The 19,119-nt window shown below is 58.1% G+C and overlaps 2 protein-coding genes and 2 pseudogenes across 2 annotated transcripts, besides 1 other annotated feature; all 4 read left to right on the top strand.

Moving 5' to 3' along the window:
• Window positions 1–1,575: 1,575 nt before the first annotated feature.
• LPMP_311940 (hypothetical protein) lies at window positions 1,576–4,716 on the top strand (the record flags this gene model as incomplete). The annotated part of the gene is made up of 1 exon (XM_010703281.1): window positions 1,576–4,716. The coding sequence occupies one exon, from the start codon at window positions 1,576–1,578 to the stop codon at window positions 4,714–4,716; it is 3,141 nt and encodes a 1,046-aa protein (XP_010701583.1).
• Window positions 4,717–6,805: 2,089 nt separating this feature from the next.
• Window positions 6,806–7,507, top strand: LPMP_311930 (annotated as a pseudogene).
• A 2,409-nt stretch (window positions 7,508–9,916) lies between these two features.
• LPMP_311920 lies at window positions 9,917–10,615 on the top strand (annotated as a pseudogene).
• A 2,133-nt stretch (window positions 10,616–12,748) lies between these two features.
• Window positions 12,749–13,079: a repeat region.
• A 2,506-nt stretch (window positions 13,080–15,585) lies between these two features.
• LPMP_311910 (hypothetical protein) lies at window positions 15,586–18,033 on the top strand (the record flags this gene model as incomplete). The annotated part of the gene is made up of 1 exon (XM_010703280.1): window positions 15,586–18,033. The coding sequence occupies one exon, from the start codon at window positions 15,586–15,588 to the stop codon at window positions 18,031–18,033; it is 2,448 nt and encodes an 815-aa protein (XP_010701582.1).
• Between the last annotated feature and the right edge of the window lie 1,086 nt (window positions 18,034–19,119).

The raw sequence follows: 19,119 nt of genomic DNA, 5'->3' as shown, positions 1-19,119 counted from the left end.
CACCGCCTGCAATCGCCGCCACCAGCCTTCTTTCTTCCTTTTAGTATTCGCTTCTGTTGTATTCAGAGTAACCGCAACGATAGCGCCTACTCATGAGCCGGCCCCTCCTCTCACTCTCATCTACTAACAGACTCGGTGTTTCTCTGTCTTCATTGTCGGGGTGCGAACACTGCCACATTACTCCCCCCTTCTCCTCCTCTTCCTCGTTTCCTTCGGCCACCTCTCCTTTGGTTTGTTGTCTTCTTTCTCCTTTCGCTTCTCTCTGGGCACAGCCGCATTGACTGATTTCCACTGAAGGACGCAATTCCACGAAGAGGAAGACCGAAGCTCTGTCTGTGTGCCCCCACCCCCAACTGGAAGGCAAAGGAGTAGAGGGCGTCTTCGAAGGAAGGACCCTATAACGACGCAGCGTGGCGGTGCACGTGTCACTTTTCTCCTTTTCCCCCTCGTCTCCTCCGCACTCCCGTCGCCTTGCTGAGCCCGCTGCGCGCATCGCTGTCCCACTCCAAAGACCGCCACCGCGACATTGTCCTCGTTTTTCTTTTTTGTTTTCGTTTGTGGATGTCTGTGTGTGTATGTGTGTGTGGCTCCTTCTCTCTCTCCCCCTCCCCCTCTCTGCTGCGTCTTTGCCTCTTGCGTCTTACTTTCTGTTAGGGGGGTCTTTTTCGGGTGTTTTTTTCCGTGTTGCGTTGGTGTCGGTCTCTCTGCAACGTCGTTACTGTGGCGTGTCTATGCGTGTTTCTCCTCTCCCTCCCCCCTACTTTCCCCTCCCCCCCCCTTCTTCCCTCCATTATCCGCTCTCTCCCTTTGCCTGGGCCTCTTGCTCTCCTTTGTGGGCACACGTACACCCGCTCACGCCCTCATCACATTGTTCTTCCGTTACTTTCACTCCCTCCCCTCACCCACCTAGCTGACCTCTCCACCCCCCCCTCCCCTCTTTTTCCTTTGCTCGCTCACCTCCGTAGCACAGTCGACGGTGTGTCTGACGTTGTGGTGTGTTGTCGCCTCACGCACTTTCATCCGATTCCCCCATATCCGTTCGTTTCTGCCTTCCCTCTTTTTTTATTTCGTTCGCCTTTTGTCTTTTTGCCAGATTGTTCGCCGCGCCTACACGCGCTGAAAGGGTAGGGCGCGCAGTGCTCGCCCAGGCGGCTTTCTCTCTATTCTACTTTTCCTGTCTGTTTATCTGTTGCTGTGCTGTGGGTATGCGTGAACCAGTCCCCCCCCCCTCCCCTCCCCCCCCCCCCACGCCACTCTCCCAGCGACGCCGACTCGTTCTTCGTCTCCTCACCTACCGTTCGGTGTATCTCAAAGCGACCTTTTTTTTCCCGCCTCTCTGTAGGGAAGAGCGAGAGTACTACCGAGAACGCGAGTGCGTGTCCTCGTGCAGGCTTGGCCGCTCATTATAGAGCCTTAGTTGAACCTGCGGATTGCAGAAAAGAACAGCACAGTGGGCAGGAATAAATGCGCTCCAACTACATGTATGATGAATCAGCTGACCTGTCGTCGCCGCTTCGCAGTCTGGTCGGCTCAGTCACCGGAAACCTGTGGGCAACGCGAAGCACTACTTCGCCCATGAGCAACGATGACTTCCAGACGCTGACTGGCAATAGCAGCCTCCTGTCATACAGCCAGTATGACATCCCTCTCTTTCATAGCATCGAGGTGCCACCGGGAAAAGCGCAAGTGCACCCCGACCCTCTGTCACCACCTGCCTCGCCACAAGCCCTTGTCGACAGGACCAAGCCACGCACAAGCCTGCGAACGAATAGGCAGAGGTACTCCAGCAGCTGGCAACGTGGTAGCATCGAGTTGATGAGGTCAGACTGCACCCCGGAGACCTCGAAGCTGAGCGGGCCCCCACTGAGGGAACCTGGCGCAGACACACACGGTGACCTCTTTGGCTCAAAGGGCCCCTTCATGTATGTGGATGACTACTGCGCAAGCAGCAGTAGTGTGAGTGGCAGCGGCAAGCTTCCTTTCCTCTCTGGTACGAACTCCCCAGGACAGAGTGGAGGGCTGGGCAGGAGCAGCATCGACACGACAACCAGTGGGAATCTCAAGAACTTAGCCCGGAGACTTTCGAGATCCGGTGCTATTCAGGACTCAGTGGACGCAAGTAAACGAACCCCGTTGCCAGGGGCACCCGCCTCGCTCCTGCCTACCGCTGACACGCCTTCCGCAACGGCCACTGGAAGTGACAGACGGTGCTCACAGGACAACAGCAGTGGCACTGGGAGCACCACTGCACCACCAGCCGCACAGCAGAGAGAGCCCACAAGCGCCGCCCACCCCGCTCAGTTTGCCTCGAGTGGTGCCACAAGCAGAGTCATTAAAGTGTCACCCACAACACTGACGCTGCCGCAGCCTTCTGCCGAGTTTACGCTCCTCCTTGACTACCCGATAATCAAGGACAGAGGCTCGGCAGCGAGGTCATCAGGACACCAACTGTCACCCCAGGCGCTCGCTTCACAGAGCTCGTTGAACCCGTCTCGCGGTGCCAGGGGGATGGCAGGGAATGCAGATAGCCGGACTCTGACTCCCTTGGGGGTAGAAGATATCCCAGACAAGCAAGCCCGCCATCGCAGTACGCTTGGCGGTGTGTTGAGCAGCGTGGAGCACAGTAGCTTCTCGCCCTCCCCAGGTTGGCGGTCAAGCTCCAGCGTGCTCTCATCGTCATCGCCAGTCCCGTGCGCCCGGACCGCCAGCGACCTTCGCATACGCTCTGAACACCACAACTTGAATCGCAGCGGTAGCGGTGCGGGTGGGATGTCACCTGTACGGCAACAACGCGCTGCCTCTGAGCCGTCTCCTACGGCGCTCGAGCGAGGTAACCACGTCTCCCTCTGTCGTACAGTGCAACCCCCCGTGCAGTCGGTATCCTCGACGCCAACTTCCGCTTGTGTGCCCGGAGTGGGTACCACAGAGAGTAGTGGATACGGCAACAGAGATGAAGAAGAGGCGGATAGCTCGTCACTTGCTTGCCAGCCAGGGTACGACCTCAGCTGCGTGCCCGGTGCTGTAGAGGACACCGCAGAGGCAAAGATTGATCCGCTCCACTACAACACGGACGCCCTTGACGGCGACAAGGATGGCTACAGTAGCCTCGTGAACTTACAAGACGAGGAGGAAGAGCCGTCGGTTATACGTTCGACAGAGAAGCCGCCCTCCGAGGTGTCTTCTCGATCAACGACAAACCAGCATCCCAAGAACGAGACGGCACCTGCACTCACTCCGCCGCATGCGCCACCAATGCCCAAGAAGCGGTTCTTCACGTTGGAGCCAGTCCGCACGAACACCTCAGCGATGGCGAAAGGCGGAAATTCAAAGCTGCGCTTCGATGGTAGCGGTGTTGCGAATCGGTCTGACGAAGAGTTGTCGAGCGAGTCATCCATGTTTTGTGCGATGAGGCCGCTGCATCTGGCCGACCCTAACGCCTCTCTCTCGCAATCTCTCCCGCTAACGGCACGAGTACCGGGTCTACTGTTGCACGACACTCGCAGTGAGCACGCTCTCGGGGCCGTCGTCACTAATGGAGCTCAGTGCCTCTCCATGCCACTGCAAAGTACCAATGCGGTTGCCCTCAATGGCAAGGCACCTCCGACGGGCACCACTGAAAGCCGTCGCGCCCGTCTACCTTCGACTGTGTTGAGTAATACCACTCAAGATGGCGCGCAGGCTCTCACCACGTTAAGCGGCAACACTAATTCTTCTGAACCAAACTCGAGGGAGGCGTCTGAAGCTGCAGCGTCAAGTTCAATATCTCCGCCGCCTATCTTGAGCACGATCAGTTGGGCTCAGCCGATGTGCGCGACCACGCTTAGTGACGAGCTTCAAAATCCGCTACGTCCGCTTCACTGCAGAGTCTGCATCCACACGGATACAAACGGGATCGATGACGCTCCAACAACCCAGGTGCCGTGGCCGCTGCAGAATCCACCCTCGAGCATCATTGTCAAGCGCCGTCTCTTCGATCCGAAGCTCCCGCGTCCTCGTGGCCCCCGCACACGTGGGCTGCTGAACGGAAAGCGGCAAGCTGACTGGACACCTCCGGAGACACACTACGCGACCACGCTAGCAGACATGGCAGCGTTCGAGGAGGACGAAGATGGCATACAGCAGTGTCACCTCACGGGCACCCTGTGGGACGACGAAGTCATCGGCATGGATGCGCCAGTCTCTCGGCTACCCGAGATGCGAGGCGGCCAATTGTCGTCGTGCTCGACGCCGGTCCTGAGAAGAGGCATATTGGGTGTCATGCTGCGAACTCGATCTCCTGTATCGCCGCCAAGGGTACCGCTAGTGCCGTCATTGGTGCCAATGACGCTCTCTACCTCACCCGAGACACCCGCCGTCTTGGAGGAAAATGTGACTGTACAAGGCAGCCCGCAGCTCGTCAGCTGTGCTCCGCCGACCGCTGCAGCATCAGGAGATGCTCCTACAAGTGTCATGTGGGGCTCGTTCAGCACCTCTGTGAACGCCGGTCGACGCACCGGTGGCATAGTTGTGGATGAGGTGGAGAAGGTGCACCGCCTCCGCGAGGAGTCGGCGATCACACCGGTGCTTGAGGCGTTGCGAATCGAGCCATCCTCACTACTTTCCCACAGCGCAGCGGTGCGCCTAGCCTCACAAGTAGCGCCAAGCCACCGCTGCTTAGGGGCATCGATTCACCCCAGACACTCCGTTGATTCAAAAAAGGGGGTGATGGAGCCGTAGAGTGAGCGCAGGCGTGCCAGAGGCCTAGGTGGCCACGCGAGCCTTTTCGGCAGCAAGCGACTCACTTCGTAGTCCGTGACAGGCAGAGACCTGGTCCTCGCAGACTCCTACAGTTTACCAGCACGTCTAGGAAGCCCAATACTGCCATCCTGTGGGTGCATCATGGGACGCAGCTTCACTGGTGGCGCGGCCAACGTGTAGGAGAGCAAGAGCGGCAACGCGGACGGACTGCCAGAGGTTGATGTCCTCACCCCATCCGAGGACATCAAGTCATCTGATGCACTTGCCAAGTCAGCACTGGCTCTTACGCGGTGCAGCACTGCTTCCTGCTTCGTATATCTTCATCGTGCCTCATGCCTCATTGGATCCTCGTGTGCAGCGCCCGTGAAAGGGGGCGGCTGTGTTGTCCTTTGTGTGTTTTGTTTCTCTCTCTCTCTCTCTAGTCGCTTGGCTCCTTCTTGTCACCCGCACACGGCTCTTTTGTCGGCTCTTTTTTCTCTCCTCTCGGTGCTCTGCTGTGGGCATTTTTCCCCTCTTTCTCGCAGCAGCGTCATCGCCATCGCTTCTCTCCATCGCAGGAATCGTAAGTCGTTGGTGCACGGGAAACAAGCGGCATTAGCCCGCTGCGCATCGCTCAACCACGCCTAACGCTACAGTGACACACCCGAAGGCGCCACCGACCGCTGTACTGCTGCTGCTGCTGCTGGTGGTCACCGTACACCGCGTCTCTGCAAACTGGCTGCACTTTTGACACACACACACTCTCTCTCTCGCTTCCCTCCTCTCTGCACATCGTTATACTCCTCTCCTCTGTAGTACTCGGCTTGTCTCTTTTCCTCTTAGCACCGCTTTTTCCATTCGGCGTGTGGAGTCAAGTCATGTTTATTCCTGCCTCGTGAGTGTGTGTGTGTTTGCTTTTCTTTCTGGAATGTGCTCCCCTCGTTTCTGTTGTACCTTGTGGAACCTCTCCTGGGGGGATACATCACCTTGTTGTGCTTTGCTTTGGACGCACATTCGGCCATCTCTGAGGTGCAGCCTCCGTAAAGCCTAGATGCACCCTCGTGGCATGACACGCCCCAAAGTCTGTGCAGGCCTGTGTATGCCCAGCTGTTTTCTTCCTTGCGTGCAGGTTTTTTTGGTTGGCGTCTCCGGACTATCCCCCTGGCCCCAGCCTTCTCTCTCTTTCCCTCCCCCCCCCCTTGTGGGGACATTGGTTTCACGAGGACGGAAAGCGCAACGGGGTGTTGCCTCGGTTGGCCGATGTCGTCACCGCGTCGCTTTAATCCCTTAACGTATTCCTTCCCCGCTCTCTCGCTCCCTCTCTCCCCCCTCTTCGCCACCTCCTGTTTTTTCTCCCGGAGTCAATTTTTTGCCTATTTTGGTCGAGGGGGCTCTTGTGCGGGTGCGCTCTCTCGCGCGCGCGCCTCTATGTTAATGCGAGTGCGCACACGCGTCACTCCCTCCTCCTCCCCATGCCTCGCCTGCTATGGCCTTTGCATTATGCATCTGTGGTGTCATTCTTCGCCTCCCACCCATCAACCCCCTCATGTGCCCGTGTGCCCCCCTTTTGCTGCTTTGCGCGGGTGGGTGTATGGTGTCCCGCTTGCTGATTTCTAAGCGTGGTTGGTCTTCTCTGTTCTGCTGCTCGCTTTTACATGCTCCCCAGGAGCATCAACGGCACGCATGCAAAGTAGACAATGTGAGCAAGATGGAGCTTCTCATTTGCCTCAGTGGCTCTTCACGAATGCAGAACAACATGCGTAAGCTCAACTCCCCATACGTTGACGAGGGAGTCACTCCAGCGCGGCAGCAGGACCACCTCCCATCCCACTTCCTCAAAGTTCTGCGCTGAAAAGGTGGGTGTATTTTTTTTTTGCCTTCTCGATGATCACATCTCCTGCGCTTTTACCACTTCACTGCTGCGCGCACGTCTACTGAAGGAAAAAAAAAGGGAAGACCCCCACCCCGTGCTTGCTTCATCGATACTGAGCAGATAAAATAAATCCGCACATTCCCACGCATCCGCTCTCGCTGCCGACTCCACAGTCGAGCAAATGCAGAGGTGCATGGCGCAAGCCCAGCACCCATCATGGTCATCCCTTCTAATAGAATACCCTGCTGCTTAGTGATGGATTCATCGGTGCTGCTGACTGACGAATATGATATGTGCGACTTCCTCGCGAGACAGCTGCCAGCCTCTCCGCACGTCGCTCTCATCCCGAACGATGTCATTGAGGAGCTATACGGGCTGAAGAACAGTGAGAACGCCACCATTGCCAGCCAAGCAGAGAGGCTTTTGGAGTTGTTCAAAAAGGGTCCTCAGCGCCATCAACGTACTTCAGAACTGATCTCCGCCTCTACGAGTGGACTGTCTTTGGGGAACCGCCTCCGAGGTGTGGTGCTTAGGCAGATGCGCAATGAGGTCTTCTATCCATTGGTAAAGTTTGCACGCAACCGCGACACAAAGATTGTGGCCTGTGCGCACTACTTCACCATTAACCCAGCGACTGCATGCAGCAGCGGTGCAAAGAGGGCGAAGGACTCGCTGTATGCGGACCTGCAGGAACCGCTAGATAAACCCACAAAGAACCGGCCGCGGGTTCGCTTGTCGTCGGCTCAGTCCTTTCAGACGCGCTGCTTCGGCTGTTCACGGAGCTTTTTCGTCACAAACGACGTGCTGCAGCGCCTCAAAGCCAGCGCGTACGACATTCCCACGATCGACGCAGCGACACTCAAGAGCCATTTCCGCCACCTTGGCGTGTATAGCATTCCGGATGCGGGGGAGGACTAGCGCCTTACCGAAGCGGGAAGATGTCCCCACGTGGTGCTCGCAGGCCCGTAGGCTACTACCGCATAGGCCGTGGAAAACTACCAGAGGGGACTCATGTACGCCTCGAAAGTACGGAGCTAGAAAAGGCGAAATCGCCCGCTTCATGTCGGCTCAGTCGCGACGTCTTTCGCTGCCGAGCGCGGCTGTATTTCGTAACAGCCACGTCTATTTGGCAAATTCAGAGAACAGAACCCCCTTATCACAAGACGCAAAAGGACCTCGTCTGAAGGCCACTGCAGCGACACACCACATGGCAGGGATGAACTCATGCTTCTCTTCCCCCGCACATCACCCGGTCGGAGAAGCCTCCAACGGCATCATCGGTGCCTCTTCTCCCCGGAGAGCAGCGCGCTCTTCTACGAGGATGTTGAGCCTTTTCTTTTCCATTCTATTCCTCCTTCTGTCTCCTCTGAATTGCCCACACGTCTCCTTCCGCACATGCGTACCTGGGTGAACGTTATCTCGGATGTGCATTCAGGCCATCCTTCCACGTGTTCGTCCCTCCTGTTCAAGAAGCCACCTGGTGTGTTGATCCACAGTCTACTGCGTCTCTCTACTCGGCGAATTTGAGATAGGCATTGCACCATCTTCAACTCCAATTCAACTCTCTTAGTCATCCCGCTTCCCCTTCAGGAGTTGTGCAACGTGAGCTATCAGCCTCACGCCCCTCCTATTTCTCCCTCCTTCCCCCTTCCCCACCCCACCCCCTCACGCACAATCCAAGCTCCATTATACCTTTCTGCCTCCGCGACTGTGCCTCTCCCCCTCGTTACTGGAATAATAGGCTTCACACACACATACGTGTGGGGTGTAGGAAGTGCGTGGAGTCGGAAGGCACCTGATCCGGACGGCGGCACCCCACGACACCGACACGGTCTACTACGACTACACACACACACACGCACTGCCTGTGCACCCGTGTGTGCGGAAAGGAACGCAAACGAGAAGAGCGAGTAGCGTGTCTCCACTACTCTTCGCACCAGTGTGCCGTTCTTGTCGCCGCCGCTATTGCTGTCTTGCCCAAAGGAGCGTGCGAAGGGGGACGTCCGCAGCAGAGACATCCGCCGCCCCCCCTCCCTCCCTCCCCCACCTCTTTGGGTGGGTACCTCGACCCCCCTCGCTGCACTGCTGCGGGGAAACGCATCTCCTCGCGTGTCTTCTGTTCCGTGTTTCCTCGAGCCGTACTCGCCCACTTTTCTCATCACACTTTTCACCGGGGTGTTTTCCGCAGCTGAAGAGCACGTCTGCAGGAAGGGAGGAAGGGCAACGCGCTTCCTCTTCTCGTCTCTTCCCTTTTGTATGCGTTTCTCGCTAAAGAGGCTCAGCGTTACACCGGTGCTAAACGCGGTCTGTCGCTGGAGGTGTGCGTGAGACAGGAGCCGTGAAAAACAAGAGTAATTCCGTCGGGCGCTGGATATTATCTGCATGCTATCCCGTGGCAGAGAGGCTTCCTAGATTTACCGCAAGCTGCGCCGCAGACGGAAACCCAGCATAAAAGCGTCAACCGTCAACGCTGCAGTTTGGGCTGCCAGAGGACCCTTTCCATCAACAACACTCGGGTGAATGTAGGAAGCGGAGGCATCTTTGGCATTTTCTTCGCTTGTCTGTGTCCGTGTCTCTGTGTGTGCACGTGAACCTTTCTATTTCGTGTGTTCTCTTTTGAGTGGCGCTTCCCTCCACCCATTCCTCGCCCATTTCCTCTTATGCGTATTCGCGCTCTGCCTCTCTCTCTCTCCCCCTCCCATTCTCGCTGGGCCGAGCGCCTCTCTTCCCACGTTAGACTATACCCCTCCCCCCCTATTCGTCTACTCTTTTTTTTCCTCGTTACCTACTCTACTCCTCCAGCTACCCTTTGCATCTTTGCGTCGGTTGTGTGGCAGCTGCATCTCTGTCGCAGTGACTGCCCCCGTGTGCGCATTCGAGGAAAAGAAAGACACGCGGCCCTTTTCGATTGTTGGTGCCGTCATTGTTTTGGTGATCGTCGTGTGGCGGTCCATTTTTCAGTTTTCAATCATCTCCATCTCTGTTCTTGTCTCGCTGTCTTCCTCTCTTGTGTCGTGCTGCACTGGGCCTCGCCTCGCAGCTCTGACTTGTTTCTCAGCCTCCCGCCCCCTCCTCCTTCTTTGCTTTCCGTCCTCTCTACGTTGGTGCTTCTCTTATAAGTGCACACGCGCGCTTCCACACGAGCACATACTCGCTCATCGGCACGGTGGAACTCTTCGCGATCTCTCCTTTTCTGTTTGTTTGTCTCTCACCACGTAGAGCTGCCCGTGATCGTTTTCGCTTCAGCCTCTTTTCATTCTCCGTTTCGCAGTACGTTTCACCTGCTCGCTATCGCTTTTTTCTCTTGACCATAAAGTTACTAGCCCAATGGGTCGCAGGCACAAGAAACACTTGGGCCCCTCCTCGGTCTCCGTCCAGCCGCTTTCCTTCACAGAAGTGTGCGAAGCAGCACCTCTATGCGCAAGTGCAACGTCGGGGTCCGTCCCTCAGGCACCTGCGTCCTTTCACCAATACCACGCCCAAAAGTCGGAAGAGTCGAAAGAAATTCGTCTACACTCGCTTATCCAGGGGCAATCACTGCCCGACATCTCGCCGCTAGCATCCCCGTATCCTACCGCGTGCCATCCCCGCAGCCCACGCAGGGACAGTCTGACAGCGTCGATGACTCAATTTGCCGCATTTACCCCTGCGTGCGTGTCGCTTAGTAATCGCAGCGCGAGGCCGTCCCTGCGCCACGTGCCGAGAAACCGAAGTGGCTCTCTGCCGGACGTTTCTCTTTGGTCCATCACGAGCTTCCTACAGTGGCCACCCATTGGAAATGAGAGTAGCGCGTCCTTTCTATCGTGCATCGCCGCCACCCCGGCAAGTCAACGCAGCTCCTTCAGCTCCTCCGACTCGCTTGCCGCGCAGCGCCGAGCACGCAACGACGCCGCCCCTGTCGCTCTTGGCAATCCGTCGGTTATGCGCCACCTCACTAAGAAGAGGGAGAGACGGATGTCAAAGGGGTCTACAAATGAATGGAGCAGCAGTGCAGTCAACCGCAGCACAGCGATGCCATCTCAGTAGTCACAGCTGCATGAACGCACCCCGGGCCACTTTACGTGCCTCCAACCGTTGGCTTCGCCTGCGATGGAGTCAAATATTTCCAGCGTGGGGAGTCAGAAACGTCCTGCTCCAACAAGGGGGGCACGGTGGGCGAGATCTGTTGCCGCCGAAGCGTCACCGAGCGGCGAAAGCGCTCTCTTGATCCTGCACAGCGAAAAGAAAGGAACAGCTATGAGCACAAAGTCTAGCATGGCGATGGCCCGGCAAGCCACGCATGAAGCCTGCCGTCGAACCTCCGGCGCCTCGGCCTTGTATCGAAGAGATGACAACGCCTCTGATTGAGAAAATGGCAGGCGAAATATCAGTTCGAGGCCCCAGCCATCAAACTCGTTTTGGTGCGACTCCATCAGCAGTGCCGTCCTTGATTGGCGAGCCTCTGCTAAGTGATGTACGTGTGAATAGGCCCTTCTTTGGCGGCGAGGACAATGGAAAGACCGGTCAGCCGCAGCGTGAATAAGGTGTGGGGGCGGCCACGGTGGCTCTACTGTGAAGGAGGGGCCGAGGGTTAGTGAAGGCGATGTCACCACGGTTGCGGAAATAAAGGTAGCACTCTGCTCTCCCCCTGCAGAGCGCGTTCAGAACGCCGCCAATGCATCTGGAAAGGCGAGGAAAGCTGAAGCTCGCCTGTACTTTCTGCAGTCGACCAGCAAAGGCATGCGACCGCCAAACTCCGCAAATTGAAGGAAGTGCAGGACGCACTCCAACAACGGTTCTCAGCACCGGATCTCCTGCACCTCAGGATCGGCACCACGATAGGCGCGAAGCCCAAGCAGATGCCATCGTTCGGCGGGCTATCCAAGTCTCCTTACTTACCGGAGGGCAGCGCGGTTAGCCTCCAGCGACACGAAACAGCGTTGAAGGGCCACGACTACGACTACGCTTGATGCTCACCATTGACGGAGATCAGCGTACCAACTCTCTTACAGCGGCGACTAGTGTGGCCGGCGCTCTCCTCGCTGACCAACCGCGGTCACAGGGCAGTGCGCAATGCAGCAACCTCAGCGGCTGCGGTAGTCGAGATTGCCGATATTTGCCGTCAGCGTCTTTGCCCTTTGAGGTCATCCATTGCGTGCCGCCGAACGTGGCATGTAAGCCGCAAACGAGCAGTTGTTCTCGGACCACCGAGGTGTTGCCGCTCTGCACCCACACGAACGACTTCTTTGGCCGCGTTCTGGGCCCAGCCTGTGAACTTGGCCATAGGCCCACTGATGCGCCTGCGCTAACCGAAAGGGGCTGCAGGGGGAGTCTTAGACAGGAGGCGGGAGCGTGAGTCGTCGCTTTTAGCTCTGCAATGGGCTACCAAGGAGTGGGGCTTTTTGAATGCTCCGTTTCACCCCTGCGGCGCTTGCTGCTATCCGCTATATATATATAACGGGCAGCCGTTTGCGATAGATGCTGCTGGGTGGTCGTCGTACTCCGTGGCGATGGCTCATCACCTCCGCCTCGCCCTTACCCTATCATGACACTGCATGTTTGCTTGTTAGCTTCACATCGGTGCGCCCACCTCCTGTCCCTCTTTTTTTCCCTCCTGTCATCGTGTTGATCTCCTCCCCCCGCCCTCCCCTCACGCCTGCCTGCGATCCCCACCTCCGCCGATGCCTACAGGGGTTTTTCCTTTGATCTCTGCTTTGTCTTTATAAGTAAGCCGTCGTGGGGCGCGCACGCCTACCTGTCTTGGCCACCCGTGTGCAAGAAGCACAGCGACGCGTACACGTGTGGCCAAGACACATGAAGGACACGCGGCCACGTCGACGTTCCGGCGGAAACAATTGTCTCTGTGCCTCCCTCCTTTTCTCCTCTCGTTTCGGTGACTCTCTTCCGCCATTGCACGCACGTGTAAATGCGCGGCGTTGTACGGTGCGCGTAAAACGCCTCTTGAGAAACAACACCGATGACATCCCTTTTTTTTTTTGTCGTGTCGCCGTTGCGGCCCGAAGACGCACACACGTACGTGCGCCATCGAGCTGAGCATGGCGTGTGATCTTTTTCTCTTCTTTTCCCCAGCTCATGTCTTCTTTTTAGTGGCAATGTGCTCAGCATTTATTTCTCGCCATCCTCCTGGTCGTCCTCACCCAGATGACAGGGGGAGAAGGAGGGGGGGCCAGGCTGCCCTCCTCCCCTATCCCTGTCCACGCCGGGCCACTTCTGGTGGTGGCAGTGCAAGGGGCCTGCGGCAGTGCACACGCTTGCACCAGTCGTGCGATGGCCAGAGTGCCAGCGTGACTCGAGCGTGTCTCACCCTGCCCTCACTGACCACATGTGTGGGGGGCCCTGTGCCGCGCTGAGGGGACGTGGTCAGCGCATCGGTGTAACGCGTGTGTGTGCCGCTGCTTTGCGCGACGCGATTGGGCCTTTGCCAGGCCGGGGCAGAGCGGGGGTCAGACTCGTGTTGCGCGGCCGAAAATGGGCAAACTGGAAAGGAAAATATCAGCCACTGTGTGCTTTCTGACAAGATTCTTTCAATCTCATGTTTTCTGTTGTCTTCTAGCGCAACGTGTGGGTCATTACGGCCCTTCACCCACGCTTCGTTTTCACGTGTGTCTCTGCCTAGGGAGGGGCTCACCTTTTGTCTCCTGTCCATATCTTGCGCGCGTGTGTGTGCAGAGGTACCCTCAGCACACTGCCGCATAGATGGCAGCCATTCAGTCGCAGGTGTAATGCGTATACGCAGCAAAACAGAGGTCTGAATTCGAGGCGAGAAAAGAAGCCGGCTCATCAGCGATGTGCTTGACACTCGTGCCGACTGTATGGCGCTCGCACTCTTGCACTGCAGAGAAGGGGTCAGGCACACGCAGGCAGGGATTTCATTATCGTGCTCTCTCCCGATCTGCGGAGTTGTCTTCCTCACTGTTTTGTCAATCCCCTCATCCGGAGTAGAAGGAAACGCCTTCTGAGTGTGCGCTCTGCGCGACTACTCGTGTTTCTGTGTTCCCCCAGCTGTGCTGGGGTTGATGGATATCACGTCTCAGTACTGACTCTGCGATACCCGTTGCTGACCTCCGAGCCTGGGATACTTCTCGTTGAACTTCTGCCACTCCACCGCTCGTTGCCGTGCTGGCAGCTCGGGGCTGCAGCGGTGTGCAACTCGGCATTTCGCTTTAGCTCGTTTTCTTCTTCTTTGTCCGGTCATTGCGCATCCTCTACGTTGCTACGTGCGCACGTATTCTGCTGCATGGCATCTTCCTCTCTCCTGCCGCGCGCGCGTGGTAACGGGGTGGTTGGTGATGAGGGCAGGGGGAGGGGTTTGTGGGCATTGTTACCGGAGCAAAACGCAGGGAAGGCGTGTGTGTAGGATAACCCCTCCTCTTCCCCCTACCAAGCCTGTATGTGGCGAGGGGATAGGGTGTTTGATGCGGTGGTGTCGATCCAGGGAGGCGCTGCCGTTCACTCTCTATTTTATTGCGTTACGCAGTGGTGTGTGTGGGTGTGTGGGTGTGCGTGGGTGTGGCGCATTGCGAATGGCGTTCCGTCGATGCGCGTCACAATCATCTGACTAGCACAGGCGCATTGAGGGGCTACACGCAATCACAAGTCACTGCGACCCCAACGTGTTTCTCCGCTGCACCCATCCCTCCGCATTCTCTTGCAGGCTAGCACGCATTGGGGTAGCCTTTTTCCGTTGGCAGAGGTAGCTGTCCTCTCCACCCTGGCCGTTGCAGCGGTGTCTACCAGCCAACAAGCCTCCTCGATGAGCAGAAGTGACGGGCACAAACAGGGGGAGGGAGGCGAAACAACGGCAAAGCGAAACGAACCAACGTACGGTGGAGCGGCGTCATACCCCCTCGACTGCTGCAACTCCCCACCGCTCAGTAAAGCACGACGCAAAGAAGAAAAAAAAACGTCAAATATGCGGCAACACGTCGTGCGTTTACCCAAAAGGAAGGGGGGGTGCGACGGACGAACCTTCGCTGCGTTGCTCTGCGTAAGTGCCTCCTGCGATGGCGGCCTCAGGTGGCCGGCACGCCAATACGGAAGAGGAAGTGTACCCGTAGCATGCGCTGCCTATGAGGCTTCTGCTCCAGGTGAAGCCCGTAACTGTCCTTTTCCGCCTTCTCAACCTTTATACGTAATGGCAGCAGAGACAGCACGCTTGCACATTTCTTCAAGCTGAAAAGTGATCTTTCATCGCCCTCTCGTACTCACCGATGCGGACGACTCTCGTCCTCTCACTGCGCTGCAGTGAGAGGATAATTTCCACCAACTGCTCCTCTTCAGCGTGTGCCTCGTTGCTGTTTTCGGCCGTGTGGGACTACCCACCATTGGTAGAGGGGAGCAGATCAGCTCCTTCAGCGCATTCATAGTCAAGAAAGGAGAGTGGTCAATGGAAGGAAAAAAGTGACAGCAGTGGCGAAGAGTAGAAGTAGCGACCCGCGAGCACACACAGAGCCGCTGTAATCAGCAAGTGTCTGTTCTTGACAGTGTTGCCCTCTCTCCCCCTCGAAACGTCAAACGCATCGTTACGAGTGCCTGCCCTTTCATCATCCGCAGCTGTGCACTGGCGCCGCTGCCCACGCCTGACTACGCAAAGCTCCTCGTTCGTTTGCATGCAAAGTTCTTATCTACCTTCGCTCCCCATTTTCCTCTGCATATCTACTCATCCGTCCCTAAACGACTTTCCCTGCCTCGCCGACTAGAGCTAGTGTTCTACCCTATGCCCTCTCGCGCACTCGGTCTCCGTGGCCTTCGCTTCTTTTCTTCTATGAGCAGCTCCACAACTTTACATTTCTCTCGCTTAAGTTCTAAAACACGAATGCTCACTCATGCTCAGTAGCTCGTGCCATTTTCATCTTCAGCTCACCATCAGCTAATTCGCCACCACGCCCCCACACACAGACCGACCTCTTTCCGTACCTCAGCCACGTCGGTGCAGACAATCTCCCACCCCTTCTCGGCACCACTTACTCACCACCTTGAGACCCCTTTAGAACGAAATGTCCGCCGCTATCCATATCCCCCCTACACGACGGAGCAACCCTGTCTTCTCCCAGCGGCACCACCATCCTAATCAGCCCTCCCCGCCCATCAGCGAGTCGATGGTGCGGGAGCGTCTCTCCGCGAACCTCCCCGACAGCTTCAACTACCTCAGCAACACGCGGGCAGTGGGCCGCAGTCACCGGCCACACAGCAGCAGCAGCAGCGGTGCAGGCTCTGACCGCAGCGCCACTCCTCCCGCCCGCACAGTGCGCAGTGGCCCTGGCAATGAGAGACGCAGCCGCCCCCCTCACACGTTCACCCGTGGCTCCTCCAGCAGCTCCAGCTGCAGTAGCCGCAGCAGCTCCACGTCAAGCGACGGTGGCGAGAGATACTCCTTCTACGCTCGGCTGGCCAAGATTCATCGCGGCGGTGAGCCTGCGGCGCTGGCACGGTGCTGCGACACGGTGCGCGGCACGCTGCAGCTGCTGAAGCAGGCGCAGCTGTGCACTGGCGACAGCGACGGCGCCGCGGGCTTCTTCTGGCTCGACCTGCACGGCGTGCCGCCGCCGCCGCGGCGTGGGCGGGCAGCACTGCGCGACGCGGACAGCGGCGACGCACCCATGAGCGCGCTGTGGAGGGCGCTTGGGCTGCAGGCGTCGACAGTGCACACCTTCACGACAGTGTGCGAGCAGCGGCAGGCTCACCCGCGGCCCGCCCGCACCTTGCTCGACGACGTGTACGAGGAGGTGGTGGTGGACTTCAGCTGCCCGGACGACCGCGTGCTGCAGGTGGGGCCGCTGCGGGCGCCGGCCAGCGCTGAGCCTGCAATGGGTGTGTGCGACACAGGCCGCTGCCCGGAAGAGTGCGTGCAGCTCATGCACGAGCAGGACAGCACTGCGAAGCGCACGCCGCGGGACGGCGTTGCCGGGTCTGCGCACTACGTGGCGCTGGAGCTGGCGACGCTGCTGACGCCGGTGCATGCGTCGGCGGCGACGATGAGAGAGGCGGCCTGGGAGACCGCGCTCTCGCCAGCCCCCTCGGCTGAAGAGCACGCCAACGAGCCTCTGAACAACCTTGTCTGGGCGGGGAGCTTGGGGCGCAGCATGCTCAGCCTCCCCGCCGCGGCTGCCGCCATCGGCCGGCCCGCCCCTCCCGTCTTGCCTGCCGGCCTCTGCCAGGCCACGCAACCGTCGCCGCACAGCCAGGAGCCGCCGGCCGCGGCGCCGCTTATCACGTCTACCTACGTCGTCTGCTTTCCCGCGGGGTGCGTGACGTGGTGCCCCGCGAGCACGCTGGGGCTCACCAGCACCGACTGCCGCGCCCACCGCAGCGCCGCGGCAGCGGAGGTGCAGTGCGTCAAGTCGTGGGAGCAGCTGCAGACCGCTGTGCTTCGTCGGATGTGGCACGCGACCCACCTGAGCAGGGGCGCCGCTGCCTTCCCCCCTCACGCACGGTGTGGCGCTGCGCCAGGCGAGCTCTCGGCTCCATCGATGAGTGTCGCCTTGACAGAGCCGGTGATGTGCACGTCCATATTCGTGTCGCTTCTGCTCTCCTCCGCCTGTTACGCCTACCTGCCGAACACCGCCAAGTTTTTGGGGGAGGTAGATGCCATTGACTCCATGTTGCCCCTTATTGAAATGAATTGCGAGAGCGACCAGGCGGATGCCCTGCGCCGCGTACTGTTGCTTCGCCGTCGCCTTGCACTGCACAGGCGGCTGCTATTTCAGAAGATCTGCCTGCTGGAGGCGCTCGATCGGCCAGCGATACACACAGCTGCCGGCTTCATCCGGTCGCTCAAGTCACCAATGTGGGTGCCATGCAGTGCTACTCCCGTGCGTATTGCTGAGCGCTGCAAGAGTGCGGGATGGGGCTCCGCATCAGCTGGAGGCGACAGAAGCAATCACCTGAACGCGAGCTGCACCGATGTGCCGTGGTGCAGTGGGGCCGGAACGCCGACCGGCAACGTAGCGAGAAGTAGGCACAGCTCTGAGGGACTCGACGCAAACGACTCGAATGGCAGACCGTCGCCAGATAAGTCAAGCAGCGACCACGTGGCCCAGCGAGTCACGTGGGCAGCCCCTTCACTACAGCACCAAATGGCAGCGGCGCCGTCTCTCAACGCGATTCACAAAGGCATCACGAGTGTCCTACACAACCTCGAAGTAGCGCGGACGGTACTTGGGAACACGACGCTCATCTACACCTCCAAAGTGAATTTCAGCAACTCCCGCACCAGCGAAACAGCCGACTATTTCTCGTTGATCTGTCAGTACGTCCTCATCGTTGTGCTGCCATTGAATATTGTGGCTTCACACTGGGGCATGAACTGCCCGGTGCCCTTCATGGCCGTGGAAGGTACCACACCGTTCTGGGGTATTGTAGGCGTATTAGCGTTCATTGGTGTTACCGGTCTCATCTTCCCATTCTACGCTTACAAGACCCGGCGAATCTACTTGATTGCATAAAAAGGAACGCGCACCCCATAAAACACTTTCGGGGAGAGAGAGAGAGAGCGAGTGAAGGCATAAGCACATGTGAATGGGCTGCAGGCACGAGATTGGTGTTGCCGCGTTTGCGTATACCGCCCGTGCAGTGCTTCGTACAGGGGTCTGCCCCCAGGCCTTTCGCTGCTTTGTAGAATGGATTTCCACACCATCTCCCTGTTGCCCAACTCATACCCTCCTGGTGCGCTTGTTTGTTTTTCTTTTTTCTCCCTCTGCCTCGTCGCTGGCCCGGTTTGCCTAATCCCTCCCTCCTCCGTAACGCATCTCTCTCTTTCTCTCTCTCTCTCTCTGGCTCTCCTGTGCCCCCTCCCCTGTTGAGTGTCAGTTTTCCTTTGTTTGGCTGGGCACTTGGCGCGACTCCCTCACGACTGCCCCAGTCGGTTTCTTTGTGTTGCCGCCATCGCACATTATTTGTGTGTGTGTGTGTGTGTGTGTTCCTGGGGAGCACCTTCTCCTCTGTGGGCCTTCATAACTCGCTAACGTGACGTGTCTTGGCTTGCAAAACGGCAATCTCCCCTCGAGCCCTTACTCTGCGTGGGGCTCACTCGTCCTCCGCCAGCCCCCACCCATTTTCCACCGCCGTCCTTCTTCCTCCAATCCTAGTCCGACTCGTCACTGCAGCCGGCGCTATCCTTAATGCACCCGTCAATCCTCTGGGCCCTTGGCGCCTCGTTCACCTCTGTGCAGCTTGCCCCGGTTGCTCCGCAGCGTTAGAGAAGTAAAGCGAAACAGGTGACGCCTCGCTATCTTCTTCTCTTTCTCTTGCCCTCTCCCATGCGCCATTGTAGTGCTCTCGCTACCAGCCGACGCGCTTATCCTCCCATTTTGAATCACCTCGCCATGCCCACATAATCTGCTTCCCTCCTACCCCTCCTTCTCACCCCGTAGCTACTACTGGACTAGCGCCTACCTCCTTCCCGTCACCAACAACCTCTATTGCAATCAACGTCAACATCCTCGAGCACCTCTATACACCACCCAGCTTGCTAGCACGTTCAGCTAAAGTTCCAAGCCAACGACCCTTTGAGGCCATGAAGAACCCCTGCC

The sequence above is a fragment of the Leishmania panamensis genome (assembly GCF_000755165.1).
Source record: "Leishmania panamensis strain MHOM/PA/94/PSC-1 chromosome 31 sequence".
Classification (NCBI taxonomy): Eukaryota; Euglenozoa; class Kinetoplastea; order Trypanosomatida; family Trypanosomatidae; genus Leishmania; species Leishmania panamensis.
The sequence above is the reverse complement of the archived record's forward strand: the minus strand, read 5'-3'. Positions and strand labels throughout refer to the sequence as shown.